Source organism: Gambusia affinis, linkage group LG07 (genome assembly GCF_019740435.1).
Source record: "Gambusia affinis linkage group LG07, SWU_Gaff_1.0, whole genome shotgun sequence".
NCBI lineage: Eukaryota > Metazoa > Chordata > Actinopteri > Cyprinodontiformes > Poeciliidae > Gambusia > Gambusia affinis.
Window position 1 is genome coordinate 25,469,739 of NC_057874.1, and position 24,966 is coordinate 25,494,704.

The 24,966-nt window shown below is 37.3% G+C and overlaps 2 protein-coding genes across 2 annotated transcripts in view; one reads left to right on the plus strand and one right to left on the minus strand.

The window, feature by feature from the left end:
* LOC122833472 lies at positions 1-3,411 on the minus strand. Its single transcript, XM_044121049.1, has 6 exons — positions 3,374-3,411; positions 2,446-2,539; positions 2,031-2,346; positions 1,793-1,958; positions 1,587-1,711; positions 1-1,210 (listed from the first exon to the last, which is right to left on the minus strand). The coding sequence occupies exons 3-6, from the start codon at positions 2,178-2,180 to the stop codon at positions 1,043-1,045; spliced, it is 609 nt and encodes a 202-aa protein (XP_043976984.1). The 5' UTR covers positions 2,181-2,346; positions 2,446-2,539; positions 3,374-3,411; the 3' UTR covers positions 1-1,042.
* Positions 3,412-17,356: 13,945 nt separating this feature from the next.
* The window catches only part of phc2b (polyhomeotic homolog 2b (Drosophila)), a 34,858-nt gene continuing 27,248 nt past the window's right edge, over positions 17,357-24,966 (plus strand). The window contains exons 1-2 of the mRNA XM_044121021.1: positions 17,357-17,535; positions 19,095-19,137. The gene's annotated coding sequence lies outside the window, so the exon portion shown is untranslated. The remainder of the gene's footprint in view (positions 17,536-19,094; positions 19,138-24,966) is intronic.

The window sequence follows — 24,966 nt, forward strand, 5'->3', positions numbered from 1 at the left end:
ACAAAGTGTCTATATGTGTCCAAGTCAGCTGGTGTTAAAGTAACACTTTTCAAAGTGTTAAAAGTTTGACACCCATTTTTTTGTTAAATTAACACCAGATATTGTTAATATTCAACAATATGGAGTGTCACATTAACATTACAACGGTGTTGGTGTTAAAATATAATGTCAAAAGTAACACTAGTGTAGTGTTAACCTCAAATATAATATCGTGTTAAAAAGGTAAATAATTGACCCCACAAGGTGTCAATATCAACCAAATCCAGTGGTAAAAAAATATTCAAAACAATACACAGAAATGGAAAGTTCAACTTTTATTAAACCCATTTCAGTATTACAGACCTTCAATGCACAGCTCATACAAAACAGTGTTAAGGTGTGTGAATAGATTTTCCATGTTCTCAAAACATTCTTTGACTTTGTTTAAGGTTTGCTCATTCACTTCAGATGAAAGATATGCAAGAACAGCATCCTGTGCTTGAATATGAACATCATTAACAACCTCTTCCATTGAACAAGTTAAAGATTGCACAAGATTTCCAGAAAGTCCAGATGTTTGAACTTGGGCAATAACAGAGCTACAAATGTCCATTAACTGCCTCTTTTTAGGAAGTCCTTGCTGACTAACAGAAGTACTACTCAATGCATCATCAGCACAAACATCATCAGTCTCAGCATTATCTGCTCCAACATTGTCCACATAAAAAGAATCTATAGCAGAATCTAGTGCTTTTTGAACCCAGAATATGTGTAAAAAAACATATGAACAGCTATGTTCCCCACGTTTAAAATGCAATTTGTGCCCTGGATACAAAGCATGACTAAATTTCAAACGCTGAAAAAGAGTTGAAGAATTTCTGTGCTGAACCTTACAAATGTAACATGTTGGCATATTTAAGTGTTGTTAATTCTCACTCTGATTTCCTCGACTCTGAGGCTCTCCTTTGCTGTTGCCGCATCAATCCCATAAACTGTTGTTTGGATGAATGTGTAGAAGTTGAGGAGGGTTGCATTGTAGGACACAGCAAACACAAAGTGTGCCTTAAAAGTTCATCGAAGGCAGCCACTGCAGTCTGTGCGCACAAGGAATGGGCTTCTGATCCAGGATGATGTAGAACTTCAGAAAACTGCTCTTCTTCTCTCCAACGCAGAGGAGGAAGGGCTGTGCAGATCCAACTTTGCCAAGGAATGTTGCCATGCTTGTTCCAACCTAAGATTAAAAGACAGCACTTTAGAAATAATGATTTTAGTCCCTCACTAGCAACAAATTAAGAACATTTTCCACCTTCCTTTAGCTGTGAACATGCCACAAAAGGGGATATGACTTGCAAGGAAACTCCTGTGAGCTTAAGTGAAAAGATAATTTCTAATGGGCTCATACAATTCTTTGTGTCATTATTTTCCCATAACCAATTTTTTGTTCCATTTTGTCATAAAATTAACCCTGATCTCTTCCATCCCCTCCAAAAATAACTATAGATTTACAATACAAATAACGCGAAATAATGACTTTACATTTTACAGTCTTGTAAAAATTAGATCAATTTACAGTAAGTGAAGCACAATAATTCATGTCAAAAACATACCTTCATGAACTTCACAACACGATCAGCTGCCTCAGCTGCACTAACTTTTACATGTTTCTTCCCTTTGACGGTTGGAGGCAAGAGATGAACCAGCAGGAGAATGGCTGCCAAGTCACTGTCCCATTCTGATAAAATCATAACAAGCCATGCTTAGAATGCATATGCATAGAAAAGACTGTTGAACATATTTATCTATCAATACATACCATAATCACTTGATTCCTCCTGAGCAGACAGAAGGTCATCCAGGTGAACGCTCTGTCCAAGGCTTTTGCTGACAGTGATGACCTTTGGTTTGTAGAACGTTGGCCATCTTGCAACAAACTTCCCCAAGATGTCTTCTCCAAAGAGCATGATGAAGTCCTGCTCAATCTAACAGAAGAAAAAATACCATCAAAAAACTCAATTCAAAAGTTCAGTTAATCAAATCTGGGAGTTTCTCACCAAGCCTGGTGTATCCAAGAATCTTGGGAAGTGATCCAAGATGAGTGATGACTGGTCCAGATCATGTAGCATATTCTGTCTATGCTTGAATGTTGCCTTCATTTTCCCCTTAACAACGTCCTGGTCTGATGCATGCTTCATTATGGACATTGCTTCTTTGCATCCATCACCAAACAGCTGTTCAGATGTTGAGGTCTGCCTTGTAGTTCTTGAGCAGTCAGGAGTTCCTCTTAAAGTCACTTGCAGTGTTACGCTGAGCGTTTTTCAATCGATAGGCCAGGTAGCCCTGTCCACTTTGAGGATCGTAGAAATGTTCCTATCCCAGAACAGAAACCACAAAATATCAATTACATTGTATTCAAAAGGACAGTTACATGGTTAATCCACATTGTGAAAAAGATCTTCAGGTACTCACATAGCCAGTTGGTGAGCAATTATTTTTCAAACTGGGAAAGCGGGTGACAATTCCCAGGGCACAGGTGATGCGGACATTGACAGGAGGGACTCTCCTAAAACACAATTCAAAAAGAATATACCTGTTTCACATAGGGGTTAAACAAACTCACACCAATTAAGGAGAGGTTATGAACAGAAAACCCATTCTCAGCAATTACTAATTATTTGAATGATCATTATGTTAATAATTATGTTTTTTCAGATATATCACTTCCACTATCACTTTGAACACATCAGCTCTGTCAACTATATAAACTTCATCCAAGCTAGAGTGTTGAGCTAGCTAGCTAGTCAGAATCTGCTACCATATCAGCTAGCCCTAACGTGGCATTTTATACTTTTGCTTTGCTACTGGTACAGTCTACGGAGCCCTCTAGTGGACATGGGGATTTTTTTTTTTCGCTCTCTTTTGCGTCCCCTCTCAAAAGTGTATTGCAAAGTTGACGAACCAGACAACACCCACAATGAGTCCATAAATTATATAAAGAGTTGAAAACATTCGACATTTATGTTGGATTAAAAACTTTTTATTTTACGGAAAATTAACTGCTTCCTTAACAGTAAGGAACAACTTCGCCAAGGAATTTAAAAAAACATCCTCATATCCTCTCAGAGGCTAGCCGTTTGCAAAGTTAGCTTTTTAGATACACACATCGCCAATATTTCAAATAATACAGATATACAAGTATTATCCATGGTTTAAAACGACAACTAGAACTTACCAAATATAACAGAATTCAAATTTACCTTTCGACAAGATTAGGCAAAGCGGACCTTGAATTTGGTGGATTTTCCATGCAAAATTAGTTAAATATCGACTCTTTGAAGTCTCAAACTAAAAGCACATTTACAACGAAACAATGGTCATATATGAATATTTAGCTTACCTTTAGGAAAGAATTGTGTCTTTCGTGGCGAAATGAAGCGTGCACTGATCGACTGACTGCTGGCGTGACGACAGAAAGTAGAACGAACTCTGCAGCCGTTACGCGAAGGCGGGGCTTAAGCAACACCAACCAATTAACACTGGAATTTAACAACGCGAATTTTACGGAATTTACACTGGCAGTGTTATTTTAAAGCTGTGTGGTGTGAAAACAACACACTCTTTATTTGACACTACACCTGAGATTTCAACACTGGCATTTTTACTGTGTATTATTTAACATATGAAAATAAGAAATATTTCACATACTGATGTAAAATACAACTTCTATAGCAAGTAAAATCTTTTTATTCTAATATGAAGAAACTTTCTGTTTCACTATTCTGTGGATTAATCTTGTTGAGATGTTTATATTTTTACACACCAGTGCTATTTTTATTCATGCTCTCTTTGTTAGTGGGGACAGCTAAGCAAATTAGCCAAGCACACAGAACACCAATGAAGACTTACGTAATGATGAAAAGTTGTAACAAAGCCATGATTATAATGTGCTGAAACTGTTTCTTGGCAGAGCTTCTGCTCTCTAATTTGTTGAAAACAGATGCCAAGAATTTGCTCAGTGGTTTTCAACAAACTGGTCAGGTGATTGATCAGCTGGATTTCATAGGGAAGGAGTTTCCTATTTCACTTGATCTTTTGAAGGATTTTCATTTTTCAAGCCCTTATGGTGTAGCGAAACCTGATTAAAGACACTGCAAAGCTGCCCACCTTTTATTATTTTCTTCTTGTGGAAATAGCATCAACAGTACTTAAAGGATTTATTTTATTTTATTTTTTAGCTTTAATAGTGGTTTTTTTACAAAAAATACAAACTATACATTAGAAAATAAAGTCAGGACATATAAGACAGTTTTGTATTGCATGTTGCTTATTTGTTTCCTTATATTGCATTAAGTATCCCAGCCAATAATATATATCAGTGATGGTGTACAAAAACTGACAAATTCAAATTCTTGGCCATTGACCTGACTTATGAGTTTATTAAAATACTTTGCTTGTGGATGTAGGCAGCAAACTCCAACATACCTGACCAGATTTTATTGCTCAATGAGCAACTCAATAAAAGAGTACTCTGGAACAAATTCACGTGGAAACACATGGGCATTGTCTCTGCTTTTGTTTACTCAAGCTCTTACTTCACCAACACAAAGAATATCATTGTTTCTAAGAATTTGAAGTTTTTGCATAACGTTCCTTCACATGTGTTAGCACTTAAAGTACAGAAACAGTAAAATTTTGCTTAGTGAAGATGATCTCTCAGAAAGTTTCAATGATTTTTAGATAAAATCAAATTCTTTATAGTCATTGTGAAAGCACAAAGCAAAATTCAGCACACTAAAGAACCAGGTTTTATTTGAAATTAAAATGGATAAAATTCACAATAGATAGTAAACCTAGAGATAATCCTTTGAAAATTGCTTCAAGATGGTGAGGTATTGTGTTTAATGTGATGGTTTAGGTTCAAAGTTTGGGAAAGAAACTGCACATCAATCTTGTTGGGCATGTTTTGATGGACCTGTAGTGTTTTTCAGAAGGCTTCAGTTCAGACAAATGATGGGCAACAACATATGAAAGGTCAATATTATTAAAAAAAATAAAATAAAAAAACCCAAACAAATCATGAAGACATGATTTCCCTTCATTTAGTGTCAAACACTTAGAAAAAGTTTTTTTTATTATTATTATTGTTAAGCATGTATAAACATTTTGTTTTAAGTATGTAACCAAGACAGAGACAAAAAAATATTTCAAATAACCTTAAATTCAACATGAGCTGATCCAAATTTCTGACCTACATGGCGACAGTCCACTGATTACACAACGACGTTCAGTTAGCAAGGGTTGTGACTCCAACTATCTATAAAAACGTAGACGTCTCCAGAAAAAGAAATCCAGAGCAACTGCTTGACAAACAAACTAAAACGCTAACACCAACTGATTAAACAAGCATTTAATTTGAGTGATTCACAAGACAAAATAAAGATTCAGGTTCAGAAGAAATAGGTGCAGCAGAGATCTTTAACAACCTAACAAGTGTGACAGGATTTAGAGAAACCAGGAACGTGATCCAAAGGCTCTGAGTTTTCAGTTCTTCTCAGGTTGTGAAACTTGGAGATAAAGCACATATGGTCAGGTGTGGTAACAACCCAAGGTCTCAAAAGATTGTGTGGCATTTCTCTACAAAACTTTTCCATGTCTTTTTTGCATCCCATGTTTCGAAAAAATCTTTTTCTGATAATTTATTATGTAATCTGTTTCTCCTCAGGGAGGCTAAGGTAGCTGTGTTTCCAATGACAATATAATTACATAATTTGACATTTCAAAAATATATGTGCAAAACTCTGCCCTGCGACAGACTGGCGACCTATCCAGGGTGAACCCCGCTTCTTGCCCAAAACATAGCTGGAGATAGGCAGCAGCAACCCTCCCATTAGGGACAAGGGTGAACAGAAAATGGATGGATGGATTTTGTAGACACACAGACATTTTCAGTGTTCATTACATTTCATATTTAAGACAACATATTGTGAGTTTAAAATCTGTTTCTTTCCCTGTGAGAAAAATAAATTTGTGCACTTGTTGGCACTCAGTGCCGGTGCAGCATTACTCATAGCTTTTGGCACTGTGGAGGCCTGGCACAACCCAAAAGCTAACCAGAATGAACCGAGTGCTCCCAAACGAGCCAGATTCCCCACAGAAGGACTGAATGAACTTTTTTTTTTCCCCATTATGCCTCACACATCTTTGTGAGGTTACCCATTCCCAACAAGGCCCTGATTCACAGTGACCCATTCTGTAACTCTGCTCACTGCCTGCTGCAGAAGCGCAGTAGACCAGGCAGCGGGGAAAAAAACCAAAAATGGCTCTAGATCTCTGCTGAACTGCTGACACACTCCTTTCAATGCAGGACCCACAAAAGCTGCGTTACTGCTGCTGCTGGCCCCTGAGGCTGCCAGGAATTAAGATGCCACTGAGGTGTGTGATTATGTTTGGAACTAAATGTGTTTAATTCCTCACTAATTAAACATCCAGGAACAAAGGAGGCCAGTATATAATATCAAACTTGTAAATGTCATTGTGAATGTTTAGTGGTAAGCTTTCCCATGACCTTGTTGCCATTGTGATGTTTGGTGAGGAACTTACATTACACAAACTTATTGGTTGGTGTATTGAGCTTCTAATTAATCTGTTAGTAGTTGTTAAAATCTCTTTAATGGATCTGATTTACAGTTTTTGCTGAAAGAGAGACAGTGTATTTGACGTCACTCTGACATATGTGGTAATGTCACCACATTCAATTTGAATTCTCAGGACCAATAAACAAATAAATACCAAAACTATCTCCTAGGTTTTGACCAACTGGTAGCCCACATTCACAAAAGAATCAAAAGGTCACCCTGAACAGGGAACACACCTACTTCTCTTTTCATCATTATCTGCAATTAGAAAAACATCACTCTGTCGACTCCCTGCAGTACCGTGCAGAAAGAAAAAACACACTGTCACACTGCATTAGTGTGAGTGTGCTGTGTTTGCTGAAGCTCATTGGAGCATCTCTGAGGTCTGGATCCCCAGAGCCAAATGAGGTAAGAGGTGAACCAAGCCAAAACTGAAAACATGGAGGACCACGGTCCTGTTCTCTGGGGTAATTAATAAAAGCGCAGTTGTGTGTGCCCATCCTGTCACTGTACACCATTGTCACACAGTAACTGAGAAGGTAGGAAAATTTGCAAGTGGCAACAACTCTGTTGCTTGTTTCTGCTAAATGAATATGGCAATCTGATAAAGCATTTTGAGGAAGAACTACTGTCATCATAAACTCAAATAATGACTAGAACTACACTGTAATGTATGCAGTTGAATTTAATATGTCTCTATGATTGGATTGCATTCATTTAGTCTTGTATATTTCTGGCTATGAGTTGGATCTATTTGTCTTGTAAAAACCCTTGGAAAGACAATTGTTATGCCTTAGAGCCATGTTAATAAAATTATTCAAACAGAATGATAAGTCACACCCTTGAAGTAGTCCATCTGACCATCCCTTTTTAGATTGATGTTAAGACATGAGAAGTTAAAAACATGACAAGAGTTGCATCAAAAAGTGGCAAGAGAAGGCTATAATAGGTGCTATTTGCATTGTGCCAAAATTTTTGTTTGGATAGACAACTTTCTGCCGACTGGTCTGAATCTAATTGCTCGGAATTGTTTTAATTGCAACAAATTGGATTTACTGGATTGAATGTAGAAACAATTTTTGCTGACATAAACTCAGTTGAGTCTGTTTTGGTTTTTAACACAAAATAATCTGAAATAAATTTTGTATTTGTGTGAGTGTGTACATGCATGATTGTTGGTCCTGTGAGTCTTGAGAATTGAACTGAGTGTCTCATTTGAGAGAAAATTATATCAATATATAAAAAAATAGCTAAGAAAATAGAAAAATGTCAAAGCACAGCTGGAAGTTAATTAATAAATTGTGTTTCAATGGTAACAGAGGAAATTCGTTATGTGCGACAATTTTTTAAACTGAAAGGATAGTGTCAGTGCTTCTTGTGATCAGGCAAAATGGTGAGAGCTTCGTAAATGTGGAGGCAGGAAACCTGAAGCGATCTGTTGTTTGCACGATGGCAATGCATTATTAACCTTGCAACTTGTGACAGAGGGAATGCCATATCATCCAGGTCATTCAGGACTACACTGGCTCTGCATGGATTGTGGCATGACCAGTAACATACCAACCCTGTTCCTGCTCCTGCATAATTCAATAGTTGCTCTTTCATTTTTTCCTTCTCTCATTTTTATGTGGTTGTTGATTCTGAAGCTTCTTGCTCTCTTTGCTCCTCCCTCTTTGTGGTTTGACAATGGTTAAGTACAGAGAACAAATCAGCTAGTAAGTTCTAAAACTAAACTATTATAGGCCAACCAAAAGTGATATTTGTTAAGAAATTGAGACATGAAACTTGGATATAAGGATATAAACAGAGCGTTTTTCTCTCTTAGTTTAACTACCGTATTTTTCGGACTATGAGGCGCACCGCATTATAAGACGCAGTATCAGTGAACGGATCTAAAAAACGCACCGGTTTATAAGGCGCATAAAGTGAAACAAATTACAGTAGTCGGATAGGTCAGACTTTATTTAAATCATTAACAATAACTGTCAATATTACACAAAAAAGCATACTCACTTTTCAATCATTCATCTTCTACAAATCCACCAAATTCCTCGTCTTCGCTGTCAGAATTTAACAGTTGGGCGATAGTGGCATCGAGCAAGTCCAGATCCCTCTCGTTCATCCGATTCTTCTCTTCTTCGTCTTCTTCACTTGACGCAGGTCATCTTCTTGTTTTCTCCACTTCCGTACCATTGATTCATTAATGTTGAATTGTTTCGCAGCTGCTCTATTCCCATGTTGTACTGCGTGGCTGATGGCCTTGAGTTTGAAATAGCATGTCTCTTAACAGGTGCCATTTTTCATATCAGGAAAAGTGGTTCGCCACCCCAAAACAAGTCAATCTAGACAGCATAGAAAGCTGACTCCACAAGGTTTCTGACCAGCAGCAATTATGCTTTGACAATCAAGGGGAGTGGCATCGTTGCTTACCAAAGTCGCAATAAAACATACTGTTCATACATAAGGCGCACCAGAATATAAGGCACATTGCCAATTTTTTTGCAAATATAGGGATTTTATGTTCGCTTTAAAGTCCAAAAAATACGGTAAACACTATGCTGATGAATATTTCTATTATTTGGAAATCAAATGAGAAAGCGCTGATTTTCATTTAGAACAAACACATGCTAGAAGCAGGCACGACGGAGAAATTTCTTCAAACTCTTAGCCCCTCCTCATCATGGAAACCACACGAAGAAAAAGATGTCGCTTTTAAGTTGAAGGCTATCGATCTGGCAGCACAGGAGGGAAATAGAGCCACTGCACATAAGCTCAGTGTGAACGAGTCCATGGTTCGGCGTTGGAGACGGAAGACTGTGTCCTTAATAGCAGATTTATTCTGCTGCGCCCTTGTGGAAAACCAAGGCCGGCGGAGATACCAGCGGCTTATATCCCGGTGCTGCTTATATATGTACGCTTCCAGGTAAAAGTAAAATCTGTATTTTGTAATTGCTCAGGTTATCCTTGTCGGGTTGGATGATATGACTCATTCAAATGTGACACGAGCATTAAACAGAATCTGGATGACATGGGACTAATACATTTTCACAATATGTAAAAATATTGCATCAAGTAAGTTTCTTTATGTTGTAATCAGTTCATCAGTAATATGACTTGTCTTCTTAGAAAAGTAGTTCTTGTTACTGGCCATATATGTTATTCATTTTCCTTTTTAATATGAACTAATAAAATCCAAGACTTTCCATTCACTCCTTCTTCATTACGGACGTGCAAGTCTCCCCTTGCCTATTCAGTCTTTCTGTCTGACACTGATGATTTCCAGGCTTCCAAACTCTCTAAGCCTTTTCACACTGCCTTTTGATACATCGCAAGCTCCTGTGGTCTCACCACGCTCTTATGCCGACAAATGGGGAAGAAGAAACTGTGTGCGTGCAGAGTGGCATGCTGCACTCTGCTGCAATAGCCAGCCTTATCAACCACAACAAAAATGAATGCTATGCAGTAGATTTAAGTCTACCACTACTTCTCTGCTAATGCCAAACTAAACCAGTGGTAACAAACCACTATGCCAAGCAATCAGGAAAAGCAGAACTCTTCTTATATCCTGACTTTACTATCCTCATTCTTTTACATTCATTAACCTGAAATGTTCTGTCTACGTCACTCATCCACCCACAGACACGCACACACACATACACATGTTTTGTTTTTCTATCTTTACCAGGACTTTGCATTGACTTCCATTAATTTATGCAGCTTAACACCAATCTTTACCCTGACCTAATCATCATATGCACAAAAACCTAATATAAACTCACTTCACACTTCATTCCTAAACTTTACCCCTAACCTAAAAACAATAAACAACATTTCTCTTTGTGGGGACCATTAGGAGTAGACCATACACACTCAAGGAAGATAAATTTAGTTTGCTCATAATGAGTTAATTTACTGTTTTTTCTGGGGGATGGGATCATTTTGGCCCCTTGAAAAACAATAAACAACAAAGTAACCAGTTGATCAGCAGCTGGTGGTAAAGGAATTTTCCTTGACTCATCTTACTTCTGAAACACCTGAACACAAGAAGATGTTATTTTCATATGTGGCCACTGCCTAATGCCTCTTAGCAGTAAAAACATGGTGGTGATTCCAATAAACATATTAGGACATAAAGATAGACATTTACAATTTAATGACAAAACTTTCCAAATAATGAAACAAAACCTATTCAAACATTTTTACGTGTGCACTTTGAATATCTTACCATTGTTTCGATATACAACAAGGGAATAGTTGTCATCTTACAGAGACAAATCTATGTGCAGAAGAAAAAACTCAACGTATAATTGAAGTAGTTTAATCTCACATAGAAACGTGTGTATCTGTTCTGTGCTTTGGGGAGTTATTTTTAGCTCTCTTTCAAACATACTAACTTGGTGTGGTGCCAGAATATTTGTGCAGTGGGTTTTTTCCAAACATTTCCATTAAAGCTTTAATTGTTGATTGTAGAAATGGACAATGTTAGCCAAGCAGGAAGGCCAGTGAAAATCTGCCCTACTTGAAAGACATATGTGTTATGTTTGGAAGCTAGGACGAGGTAAAAACTCAGGTAGACAAAGAACTCTTAACAGCGTTTATTCATAACTCGCTCAGCAGTACAGTATCAGGCATTCCTTTTTTCAATCTTATATCTTCTTCTTCTTCCTCTCTATCCTATTGTCGTACACCACCTGGTGGTAGACACAGCATTCCCCCCCTTACTTGAAAAGATTGCATGTACCCATTTAGCATAAGACTGAACATCAACCTCATTTACCTGTCCGTATGGCACAAATATAACCTTAACTGTAATCAAAGTAGGTAGTTACTTAAGTACACAAAATCAAGCAAATATATTCAGCAACCCTGTACTTTTTAAACTCTAACACTTGAAGTTACTATGGAACATAATTACCAAATGTAAAATCCAGGTCTTTATAACCAGTTTGTGCCATGAGAATTAGTTCACCTGAACCCTAAACAAGTAACACACAATCATTTATGTATTTTTGCATCTTTTTTTTAACCTGGTTGTAAGTCCTTGAACCACACAGGTCGAGCAGCAGTTCTAGCACTTTTACTTTGAACCACAGGGTCATGCTTTTCTGGTTTTGTCGTTTTACATGGAAAACCTGCAGAATATCGTAAAAGTCTGGCAGCATTCCACCTTTTATTGTCACTGAGTACATAAGTACTTCCAATCTGCTTTTCAACAGAAAATGGTAGAGTAAATCTTGATGAGCCTTTGTGAACATGATCACACCAGTGTGCGACTCTCATTCCAGCACGCCCAATGCCTTTGGTAGCGAGTAGTGTTGTCAGTGCCTTATGATCAGTTCTTAGTGTGAAATGTCGGCCCAAGAGATAAGACCTCATTTTTCCACGGCCCACACACAAGCAAGAGCCTCCTTTTCCACTGTAGAGTATTTTCGTTCTGTAGGGGTCAGAGTTTGAGATGCAAATGCCACAGTTCACTCAGTATTATCTGTGTCTATTTAAGTCAACACACCACCTAGTCCATAGTCTGAAGCGTCTGTGGTGACAATGGGTGAGAGAGATGGGTCAAAAAAAGCCAGAACAGGACTGTTCAGTAAAAGCTCTTTTAGTTTCTTAAAGCTTTGATCAGCCCCTTCAGACCACATAAAACCAGAGTCAACAGTTTCTCTTAGTACAGCCCGGATTGGCTCCACTACTGTGGCAAAATTGGGAAGGAATTTACTGTACCAGGAGATTAAACCCATGAAGGAGCGCAGAGATGGTAGATCATGTGGTGCTGGGGCATCACAGACAGCTGCACTGTGGTCTGGATCAGGAAGGATGCCATCTTTGGAAATGATGTGGCCAAGAAATCTGAGGCTAGACTGTCGAAATGTACATTTTTGCATGTTGCTTGTCAGACCTGCATCCGTAAGACACTGGAGCACAGCACATAAGCGTCTGTCATGTTCCTGTATTGTGTGGGAATTGAAGTAATGAGTGTGCTTGATCTATTCAGCCGTCTTGTTTCTACCGATAAGGTGGAAACACTATAAGCTCTTGTAAATCTTATCCCAGTGTTGTCACTAATGCCATTTAAAGAAACTTCAAGAGATTGTGAGAAAACAAGAAGGACTTATTCAAGTACGGCTGAGTCACAGGAGTTGTAAAACTCACTTACTTAAGGACATTTTGTACATTTGTCTTCTTGTTGAAATTAACCTACCAAGCTACACATCACTTTTACATCTGGGTATACTATTTTTTTAAACAAATGCACATTATTGCTTTTCTTATGCTGTAAATTTGACTGTATTGAACAGTTTCTTATGTTTTTGTTTACCTCAACTTATTAAGACACCTGACTTTTCCCCCGGTCGGCCGACATGTTAAACAACAGGATGCCCGAAATCTCCTAACCCTGTCTGTGAAGTTTGTCTGCAGCAGGGAGGGGATGTCTGCTGGGGCTGAATCAGACTAAATATCCTTTTTCACAATAGTCATCCTTGCTGTGCAAACAGTAGAGGGACAAATCGGAGTTATAAAACAATGACAAGAAAACTGAGTAATTCTTAAACTAACAAGCAATCTTTGATGCTGGAGGCCTCTTGACTGTCGTTCCTAAACTCTTTCATACAGTAAAAACAGTTCAAAAAGGCATCAAGGTGAAGGTTGGGGTTGTCTTTGAAGAAATTAATCAAAACAAACGCAATCGGACCTACCAAAGAGGAAGTTGCTTCACGGCAGTCTTTGACTCCAGGAATTTTCATTGTTTCGGAGAAACAATTAACCTAGCTCCCAGAGCCATTTTAAGTACCTCCCCAAGGCTGAATGAAGACAACAGCAAAGTGATTGCTTTCTTAACAGTGGACTTCAGGCTCAAACTCAACAGGAACCACTTCAACTTTGATCTTCCTATTAATAGTAGACTAGAGAGCCAAGTAAATACTCTTAGCAAAAATAACTAAATAACATTGACTAACTTCATAAATTATTCTGCATAGTTGGTTTTGTGACTGTTTGATTTATTTTTTTTTTTCAAAATAATGAGCCTGAGCGCTTAAAAGGCCTTTGAACAAACTGTAGCACAATGGCACACCCAAGTGGATGAAAGCTCAAATAACAATCACTAAAACCTCAAATCGGTCGGTTGCCTAAGATGCAGTCTGATGACTAAGACATAGAGGTTCTTGAAGTGAACAATTGGACAAAGCTTTATTTGTTGCAGCTTTAATCTCTGAAGTGTATACTGTGGGTCATTCCCACAGAGCTGAATGCACACTTTAAAACAAAATACATATTAAGATATATTTTAACTTTGTTTTTGTGAAAGTCTTTGTACTTCAGTTTGTAATACTAATCTTAAAGGTTCTAAATTAATGCATTTTTATTTACTTACTTACTCACAGCACAGAGTGTGCACTGCTTAGGATTTTAACGACATTGTTCCAACCACAGGCTCCAGAAATAATGTGATCTTGGTTTTATTGGATTTAACAGCTGCATTTGATACTGTGGACGCCGGCGTTTTAATTTCTTGTTTAAAACACTGTATAGGTTTTCAAAGGGCTTCCCTTGATTGAATTTAGGTTGTATCTGACAAAAAGCACATGCTGTGCATTTTCAAATTGTCCTCTGTTTACCTTTCTTGTGGGGTCCCACAAGGCTTATTTCTTGGGTTTGTTCATTTTTAATTGCTTCTGTTTCCCTTCTGTTTTCCTAGGAAAACTATTATATGGAGTCAATGTTTAAGTACCTTGTTGAAACGAGTAGCCTAGATTTTTTTGTTTTAAGAATCTTTTATTTGTTTTAAAATCTTTATATGGAATGGTTCCACCCTACCTCTCTACACATGTGCAATTATATCGCCCTTCCCGTTTATTTCTGTTAGAAGACTATCTTTCCTGGATGGTTGAAGGATGTAGTAGAAGCTCAGAGAAGGCATAGCATTTTCTGTGGCAACTCCAAGGTTGTAGGTTAATTCCATAGCACTTTCTAAAACGTGGAGAATAAAAAAAGGAACCACATGAGGAAAATTATGTGATATGCAGAACAGCAAATAAAAACTTCAAATGTAAATAAAAGACTTTTTGAGACTGGATTTGTAACACAAAGTCTACATGCTATTTGAAGCTCATAGTCAATTTATGCATTGAATTTTCTCTATCCCCTCTATTCCTTTTTTTCCGATAAATGTCTGATGAAATTGCTAGCAAATAACACTAATATAGTAGGCTATATTGTACATGTGTGAAGGATTATATGTCTGAAACTAATACCTCGATTTTACGTCAGTAGAGTCAAAAAGGCAACTCCTGTATTTCTCAATGTAAGAAGAACACACACTTTCATAATTCCTTTTTATGTGGTATGCTTGTGGTTACAATTAAATTTCCATTTTAAATCCTCAACCAAAATTCAACTGCCAAACAAAACAACTGTTTATTGTCATACAGGTTTTGATTGTTAAAATCATGCTTATTTTAGTATATCCTGTATCTATCATTAGTGACACATTGTGGTCATTCCGGGTATTACATGAGCACCTCGTTTGAACGCCACATAACAAGGCCAGCAGGTGCCAGCTGAGAAAATAAAAAGAAGAAGCAAACAGTTTACAATCTCAAAAATGTTTTTGCACTCAAAAGGTTTTATTTTCTCAGCTGGCATAAGCCAGTGAAAATATGGCTTGTTTTTACTTAAACATTAAGTGTAACTAGACAAATCAAGAAACAGAAAGCAGAATGGTGTAATTTGATAAGTTCTGATATTTTGCTTCTTTGGAATATTTTTGTAGAGTTACCTTACACTACTGTTGAAAAAAGACATTAATGCACAACAGCATAATTCTTTACGATAAATATGTTCTTCAAAGTTCATTATTACTTACGGAAATCCTTTAAAAGATTGTCTTTTGGAGGTTAGATTGCTAAAGTACATTGAAATGACTCTATTTATGATGTTTCTCACTAATATAGAGCTGCTGCAAAGAATTAAATTGGACTAGCAGAGGGAAAAATCTGGTGTTAATTAAGGTCACACTGCAAAATTCTTGAAAATAATCTACCAACTTGAGATAATTGGAAATGTTTCCCTAAGAGACTCCGCTTCCATGTAAGGACTCTCCAACATACTTTACAGAAATACTTTTAATGTTAACCCTTTGCCTTTTGAGGCAATAGCTTTCTGAGATTTAAAAAAAATCTTATGTTAGCTTCCAGTTGAAGAGACTTGATTTAGTACATGTATTTCAGAATGCACTATCACCAACAACAAATTTGTAAAAATAAATAAATAATAATAATTAAAAAAAAGTGTTTCATACTTGATATTGTAAACTAACTATAAATCTTTGACTTTATTTCTTAGATACAGGTAAAATTTTACGTCTGTCTGCTACAATATCAATATTACAATCCTGTGTCTGTGGCTCTAAGAATTGCCTTTGGGATTAACTGTGTTACTGGAATGATACTGTGTTCATAGTGATGCTGCAAGTGAGGTACCAAGGGAGCTATGAAAGAGCAGATAAATTAACTCAGGGGCCAACCAGATAAGTCATATTCTAATAAATTATTCAGTATTTGCAAGGAAATGAATACTGTCCCTTCTCTTATTGCAGGCAACACAATAGCACCTCTCTGAAACATTAGAAATTTATTGTTGTCCGATTCACAGTCAAGCTGGATTATTTCCACATATACATATTGAAGACTTTGTTTGTACTTTATGTGTATAAACAATGCTAAAAACCAAAGTGCATGAAGATGCAGCTGAAGCAAAATTACAAGCTTAAAAATTATGGAAATTAAAGAAATGTTTTCTCTTTCAATAAAAAGAGGCATAAGGAGTGGTGTATATTGACATAATATGAGCAGTTCTGATTGAACTTGACGATTTCTTTTACTTATGCTTAGGGGCCACATAGGCTGAGGAAGATAAATAACTTTATTTGGGAAAAGGTGAATCCTGCTCAGAGGATTTTTGTTATTTTGTTTCCAGGAGGTACATTTTAAAATTATATTTAATCAACCTAAATTTAATTTTAGTGGTCCCTTTTTTCTGGTCCAACAAAAGGTTCTTTTTTGTTTACTCAAATATCAGCAACCGCAAATTAGGTAAAAAATTCATTAGATTATCTAATTACATGTAATCAAACATTATCTAAAATTCAAATGCAACCAATTGACATTATTTCAAGTGTTACTAATGACATTATTTTTGTTTGGATTTCAAAGATGAAATCTTAATAATGTGTGCATGTTTAATAAATAAAATGTGGCAAAAGGAATCTTTATGGGAGACTTAACAAAGCTTTAGTAATAATTTTGCATTGATTAAATTACTAGGTTTGAAAACAACAGTGACTACACATCCAGGTTAATAACATGAGTGCTTTTGAATATTGCTGATCAATGACCGTGATGACAGTTGCAGAAAAAGACTCTGTAAAGATGTAAAACTAATTTTGCACACCAAAAGAATCACTTGGGGCTTACTTGGAGATAAGCACGGGAGAAAAGACCAAAAGATGAAAAAATTGTTACCAAAGAGATAACAGTGGCATTTCCCCCTGTCCGTCTTGGGAAACGTTTTATTATCTTGCATTTTTCAGGCAGAGTACAGCGGAAAGACAGACCTTTTGTGTTTCCATGGAAACAGTAAAGTGGCGTCCATTTGACAACGGAGAGAAAGGGGCGTGATTGCATTAAGAAGGGGTGGGATTAAACCATACTCTAATCCTATTGGTCATAATATTCTGACGTCGCCAGAATGGAATGCAAATACAAGAGTTTCTTGCTTCTACTGCTGTGCTGCTGCTGGTCTGATCGAAGCCTATTGGGCGCACCGAGCTACCGTCCAAAATTTCAGGTAGAATAATATTTGGAGGGACAACAAGGAACCGAAAGCTAAAACGAGGCGGGAGGCTTCAGTTTTCTTGAAAACGGTAAGGTGACAAACGTTTAATCCCGTGAAACAGAATGCCACGGATGGAAAGGCTCTGTCAGTTGTGCCTGTTTGTGTCGGAACGCGTGAGGTTAAACGTCTGTGCAAGCTAATGCCTGTCCAGGGGGCCCAAAACAGAGGCATGCAATGGATTCTAGCACCGAGGCTAACGCTGATGTCGGTTACACGGCTGAGTCTACTGCACGTTTCCTCATTCACATAAATTGTACCACTGTTGTAAACCAACGACACTTCATTTCTAGCTAACATTAGCTAAGTTTTGTTGTGGAATTTGTGTTGGAGTTCAGGGGAAAATGAGCTATGAATAACAACAAGCAAGTAACCGAAACGTTTCGGCGAACTGCAGTTTGTTTTTTCCTTCTGTATTTCAGTTGTTTCTGTGGTATGTTTCATTACTAAAAAGATACTGGCTAATGTTAGCCATAAGCTGCCTGCTTCAGAAACTTCCCTCATCTCCGCGGCCTTAGGAACCTTAGGTTCAGACGAGAAGCTGCTTTATTTGACAGATGGAGCTCATCAAAGACAGACAGGCAGTCTGCTACTAATCAGTATATTACAATTATTACACATGTACGAAAATCAGTTGTACACTTAGCAGGTCAGAGTTATCTTCAATTTTTATGAGGAAGAATATAAATTATTTGTTACAGTTCTATTTTATTTCTATACCAATAGTAGCGAGTAGATCCCATTTTATCTGTGCTCAGTTACATATAGCCTAACACCCTCTGCAAATCAGTTTATCTGCGTTTAGCTGTTGTTTGTGGGCTAGTTTATATTGGCAGTTCTTCAGATGACATACGCATAAGGAACCAACACAACTGTGTACAAAAAACCCAGCTTAGTTACTTTTTTCCTTCCACAATTTGTATCCCTAATTCATACTTATGCCTTACCATAGGTAAAATAGCATACTGAACTGTACTGACTTCTGTCAGGCTTATAAGTTGGAATATTGTAAATTTTAAAGCATTGCAAGCTGTTCTTAAAGAATAGCTCCCTTTTAAACCTGTGATCCTGGTCAAAGATAATTCTTCTTCACTTCTATTCTCATAACAATTAAGTAAATAAGCTGTTATCAGTGTACTTATTTTTTCTATTATGAACAAGCTGATTTGTTAATCTCACAAGAGAGAAAAAACAGACACTTTCTCCAACTTTAAATGAGATATGTTTTCCCTCACCTTTATCCCCTTTATGTCACTTATACAGCCATTCATTGAATGCATATTAAATTAACAGTCTGACTTCCCAGTGTGTTTCAGTAGCCCAAATATTGCTACTTCTATTTTTGTACACAAAAGTAGAACAGTTGGAATGCTTTGGTTGGCATAATAGTCAACATATGTTTCCAAGATGCCAGTTGTGCTTTCTTGTGAAGGTAATTACTTTATTTTGTACTACAAAACAACTAGAATCCTCATGAATGTTTTTGGATTTCAAGTGTTGAAACTTTAGTCTGAATTTTATAAATGAGTGGAAATGTGGACATGTGAACTAAAAGCAGTGCTTGCCATTGTAATTTTCTTTGCTTTGCAGACCTAAACCGTGATCTGCTGCTACTGCGGGTATCCTTGAAAAGGTAAGCCAAGTCTACTTGTACAAGAAATACTAACACAATGCTTGCACTTAGGTCTTAGTTCAGCACTTTCCCCACTGTGAATTTTTCCTCTGTGTCTGTGATCTTGAGGGGCCGCTCTTGGGCTTTATGGGAGTCTCTTGCTGTTTAAAGAATTAGTTATTGCAGGAGAAATGCAAAACTTCTTCCACTTTTTGAGCAAAGCTACCACTCGTACAAAAAGACATCCAAACACACCATGCTGTTTTATTAAGGTTCCAGGACTGAGCATAACATGAAACATAAAAACTATGTATTACATACCTATGTTGTGAAAAAGGCTTAGAGACCAATGATTGCATTTGGCATTTGAACATAAAAAAACATGTTGTTTTACAACGTAAAGAAATTTTTTGCAAAAGTAATTTTTTTTATTAAACATCAGTCCACTTAAATATTATTCAGAAAGATTTTTGTTTTTATATTCACGGCTACATTATACAGTATATTGTTCATATATAATCAATGTCTGTGGTACGTGATGTATATATATTTGAAAAATCTGTTGGAAATTCAGTTGTTGGGTATTGCAATCAAAGAGTGAGAAATACCCATTTTGCCTGGCAATAATAAATACATGGAGTCTAACTGTATTAGCTGTCCATCACACAGATGAAAGGACTCAGTATGCTTAAGGTCACAAAGAATCATGATGAAAGATGAGAGATGGGACTTATGGAGATGTCAATTTACTGCCACTCGCATTATAATTGGAATATTGAAAAATAGTACTGAGATTACAAGACTGATATTGTGGAGCTCTATTTTGCTTGAATAGTACTTTGAAACCCACAATGATTTACCATTGGTTTTGTTTTATTCATCTTGGCTCACGCCTGACCCATTTCTTTTCCTTTGTGAGTTAAAGTGTCCCTAGATGAATTTGGAATACGTCTTGATCTAAGCATGCTGGTAATTGGCAAGCTTTGACTGAACTATTTAACTGTGACACTTCAATTTTAGAATGAAAAAATGTTTTTCCCCTGTGTGTATCCCTTTCAGCCTATGTCTCCACCTTTTAGTCTGCTTCTCCTATATTTTAACAATCCAAACAATCTTTAGCATGTATTAAATCTTTAGTTCTCTTTTTAATGAGTCCAAATTGAAAGAGCCTATGGGCATCTTTGAAGGGTGAAGTGCAAGTGTTTTGTTACCTTCACAGCATGGGGCTGCTGGAATTTTGAAGACACTCGACACACTTAACCTGGAAAGATGTCGGACTCATTTTGTGCTGGTTTATTCAGCTGTGAAGTTAAGGTCAATTCAATTGGATAGCTCAATTATGGGTAACCAAGCAACTTTGCCTCGAGATCTTGGGTATTTTTGTTCCTTTCACAAGACACTCACATAGGCACTGCTCGGGTTACTGTTGAAATAAGGACTGCCATCTATTCAGCCTCAGAACATGCATAACCGATGGCCCTGTTTTTATGTATATGTATGTTTTTCAGCATTCTTTAAAGGACTTTTTTTTACTTGATCAATATTTTCATGAATTGAAGATCTGAGGATGCTGATACATGCTTGTGTTTTTCTTTTTTATACTCTTACCTCCATTTTTAAAAAATGGCATTTAGTAACTCTAACAGAAAGGTATAGGCATTATTATTTAATTATCCAATAAAATAATATTTTCTGACATTGGAATCTTTATGTTGTCATGAAAATTATAATTATGAGGAATTCCAAGCCTTTAATTCTTATAATATATTATTATATAATTATAACTTTCATGACAATTTAAAGATTACAATGCATGTCAAGTAAAGAATCTTAATTAAAACTGAAATAAAAAGCAATCCTTGAGTCATTATGTATTTATTAGACTGGAGTTATATTCAAATATTTCCCTTAATCCTTCTAATTTAGAATGATGATGTTCCCAACTATTTTCTTAGACCATGTAAATCAGTTTGAACTCGGACCATAAAAATTAATGAGTCAGGTTGGTAGGTCCTACACACATTCTGGGTGAACTCACTGCCAAGACATAATTGAGGACACACGTAACTTAATCCAGCTATAGAATTTATTTAAAATTCTCTAGAAATGGTTTGCTGTTAAATACGTTTTCAAATGCGGTATTTTCTAGGCACATAATGCCAGTTTATAGTACAATTTGTAACTGTTACCTTTAGCTATAAAAATTCTGTTTTTTTAAAAATCAGAAACAACTCTAATTTGACTCCTTAAAATTGGCTGTTGTCTCTTTAAGAACCTCCTTACTTTTCTGTCACTCCCCCTTCTGTGCGTCACCACAATAATGCTTTTCCATGCAGTTCATTGATGCTGTGTACAACTGTTCTTAGGAGTATTGGAGTTTGCATAATAATTCCAGCAGATGTGCAGTTCCACCCGGTGTTTGCTAATGATAATTTCTGCTGCTGCTAGTCTAGAGGAGCTGAGTGGGGGAGGGATGTTCGACTGGGGAATGAAGCTCAAAGGTGGAGCCTTGGGTATGTAGGCAGAGCATTGTCTGAACAGGTGTTAAGGCAGTCCTGAATGGCTGCCATGGAGGATTCAAGAATTTCTCAAACATACCGAATGAGTCAAAGCAACACTTCACTTCCATTTGATGAGGGAATTGAATTATACCATGATATAAAGCTCAAATAAGAAATTTTTTTCTTTGCATAATATACCTCTTTAATTTTCCCTCATTAAATGTTTTTTTGCTAGTTCAAACTTTATGTGTTTTATAAGGGATTAAAAAATAATGCCTGTAGTCACTTAATTTATAACTGACAAAATTGCTACTTTAGCACAAGATCTCTTTAAAGTTCTAAAGAAAAGGTAACCTCTGTTTTATTAAAGCACCTCCTTGTGCTGTTTTTTCTTATAGCTTCCTGATCCCCAGGCCCATCATCTAAAAACCTCATGTTCAATTGAGCCACCCCATCTGTGGTCTTTGCTGTTTGTTTGACCCCCTTCTGGTGTATAGCTCTGTTAGCCAAGTGTGAGACTCGAGGCTTGTGTTTCTGGCTGCACCATTAGCTAATCTATATGCTAATGAGGAGATGATAATCAATGAGGTTTGCGCATGGTTGGCCCCAATCAATTCTACATTGCACTGGCAAATGACTCAAATAGCTACATTTCATACAGGGCGGCGGTTGGGATGGCGTGCTAATGTTCTGGGGCAGACCATAAGTATGCCATTATCCCCGGGTTTCCTCTTCTCTATCCCACCGAAATGAATTCTAATGTCATTTAAGACAAGTTTAAATTCAGCTTGAAAGCTATCTCATTTTACCTTTTTAATATGTGGCTTTCAGGGACTGCTGTTTTGCATTTTATTTCTGTACCTCCTATGAATAGGTGCTAGTTCTCTGCTGTGAACTGACTCACATATACTTAATAAGTTCTAATTCACACTCGTATTGTGTTTTGGAATAAATGGTGACAGTTGTACACAGCATCAATGAACTGCATAATCCACTGGAAAGCGGCTAAATTGTGATAAACATTTGGTCTACCTTTTTCTTTTTTTCTTTTTTTACTCTGACAGAATCAGTTTTTCTGTTTTATTTTGGCAAATCTGTTCCTCTGTATTTAATTTGTTCGTTTTAGGTAATCTATCCCCTTTACTGTTGCAGATCTGATTCAAATATTTATATTAGCCAATGTAGGTTATTCATTTCCTTTTTTTCAGCGTCAGCCAAAATTGAAAGGTAAAAGATTTTTCTGATTTCTAGAGAGAGAATATATTGAAATGTAGGCTTATGGCAAATTATTTATTTAAAATTGAAGCTTTATAAAAATAAATCAAAAATAATGCTGGCCTGTTTTAATCAGTCAGTGCATTCAATGCATTAAAATTAATTCAGTATTCAGGCAACATTTGAGGGGGAGGAGAGAGGACGATGGTAAGACATTACCATCATCCTCATTAGAGAGGCGCCCGTTGTCCAATCCGCATGCTACTCTGCACGAGGATTCCACAAGCATCCCATTGGCCATCGCTAGGCAACCACATAATCAGGGGGTCGGATGCTGGAATGACGAGCTGACTGCGTGTTGGGGGTTGATGAGAGGGGCTCAGGGTTCTTGGATGTAGCACAGAAACAACCCTCACACGCGCTCATTCGTTCCCTCAGTCAGCCGACCAGTCTGTCACGCAGTCAGACAGACAAAGAGGAGCAGCATCCTGCAGGAGGACAGCACGCTCCCGGGGGATGGGGCATCATACCCCTGCATCGCGTTGGGGGTGTCGGAGGAGGTAGGGAGCTTGAGGGCTGGGGGGCTTTTGTCTCGGCACCTCTGCACATACGCATCCATCCTCATAGGCATATTTTCTCTGTGGGCATCCTGGCTTTTAAAGGGAGACTCCACATCAATTAGTGCAGAGAAGTGCTTTCTCATTGTGTTTCTTTTTTTTTTCTTTCTTTTAATTAACAGATTTTTTAATGTGGGTCATCCGAGTTGTCCTATATGAAGGTGGAGGAGGGAGCCTGATGGAGGCTCAGCACTTCCTTATTGTGATGTGAGCTTTTAGAGGCAGCCAGTCTGTCTGACAGTCTTTCGTTATTCTGGTGGATCCTGCAGGCACAAAACTGGCAATCCCACGAGTAGATCAATATGTCTACATAAACGTGCTCATAATGTAATATTATTGTTTTGACTCGTAGTGCTGAGACTTTTCTATCAAGCATGTTAGTTTCCCCCCTTTTTTAAATGGCATGTTGGTTTGTTTTCCATGCAAATGCATTTTAAGGCCACATTTCATATGTGAAACAGGATTTGATCAGAGTGGGGGGTGTTCTTCCATTGGATCCAGGCATCCACTGATGGATGGGTGACTCTTCTCAGAGAGACGGCGGTATAAGCCGTCATTACCAGAGGGGATTCTCTGTCCTCTCCAGTCATATGGTAGCAGAGTCTGGGATGCACGCTAATGATGCTAAAATACAGCCTGGCTGTGGTGCTTTGTTTACCATCAACCACTGATTGTCTGAATAGACTTTGGCCTTTATACAACCACAATGTAGACGCTAGGATGCAATTTAGCTAATAGAGTTCAAATACTTTTATTATTTAGTTATGGAGCCATTTAGTTCTACTTAGTGTTGAGGGGAATCAGTGTTTTCCTTTGCAGCATAAGTGGAATATAGAGCTTTGCTTTGGTTGCTGCTCCTCCTGAAAGAATAGTGAGGAGTGAGAGGAAATGGCTCAGGATTTGCAGCATGACGGCATTCCTCCTTTATTTAATTACTTCCATCACACCCTCTTTTCACTCCAGCCTATTTAAATCCTCAGCCTGCACACTCAGCCTTCCCTCCTCACTTTCTCTTAGCTCCTTGACATATAAGTTAACGTGATCACCTCTGACCTTTAAGTCTAGCAGATCCAATTTATCGATTAAGATTTTGACTTAAACAATCAAGGTTGACAGACAACATTTTTCTTCTAATGCCTAGAAATGCAAAAAGCACCTAAAGAGGTTCAAACAAGGAGCTGAAGCTACCTTGCATGGTGTGCTGTTTGTTTATGTGTATAAGCAGTGTTGCAGGATGCTGGAGATCTACTAGAGCTGATGTGCTCTTATTGACATTTTCATTCTGACATTCATATTATGCTAAATCAAATATTGATTTCTAAACATTCTTACACTTAAAGAGAAAATGTTTCTTTTTTGTCTATTCAAACTTTTATTGGAGGTAAAAAATGTTATGCTTTACAAAAACTCACTTATTTTTCAGAGCCTTATGTATAGACTTGATAAAACTAGATATGATACCAAAGAAAGCTGCTTTCTCTGCTTCTATCTTCACATGTCGTGTTGAGACTCAGTTC

What these genes read in the sequence shown, in the direction of transcription:
- LOC122833472 (XM_044121049.1), bottom strand. Translation starts at nt 2,180, where the DNA reads ATGTCCATAATGAAGCATGCATCAGACCAGGACGTTGTTAAGGGGAAA. An exon ending in TCTTGGATACACCAGGCTTG is followed by an intron (nt 1,959 to 2,030) that starts GTGAGAAACTCC and finishes TTCTTCTGTTAG; the next exon opens with ATTGAGCAGGACTTCATCAT. An exon ending in GTGTTGTGAAGTTCATGAAG is followed by an intron (nt 1,211 to 1,586) that starts GTATGTTTTTGA and finishes TTTTAATCTTAG; the next exon opens with GTTGGAACAAGCATGGCAAC.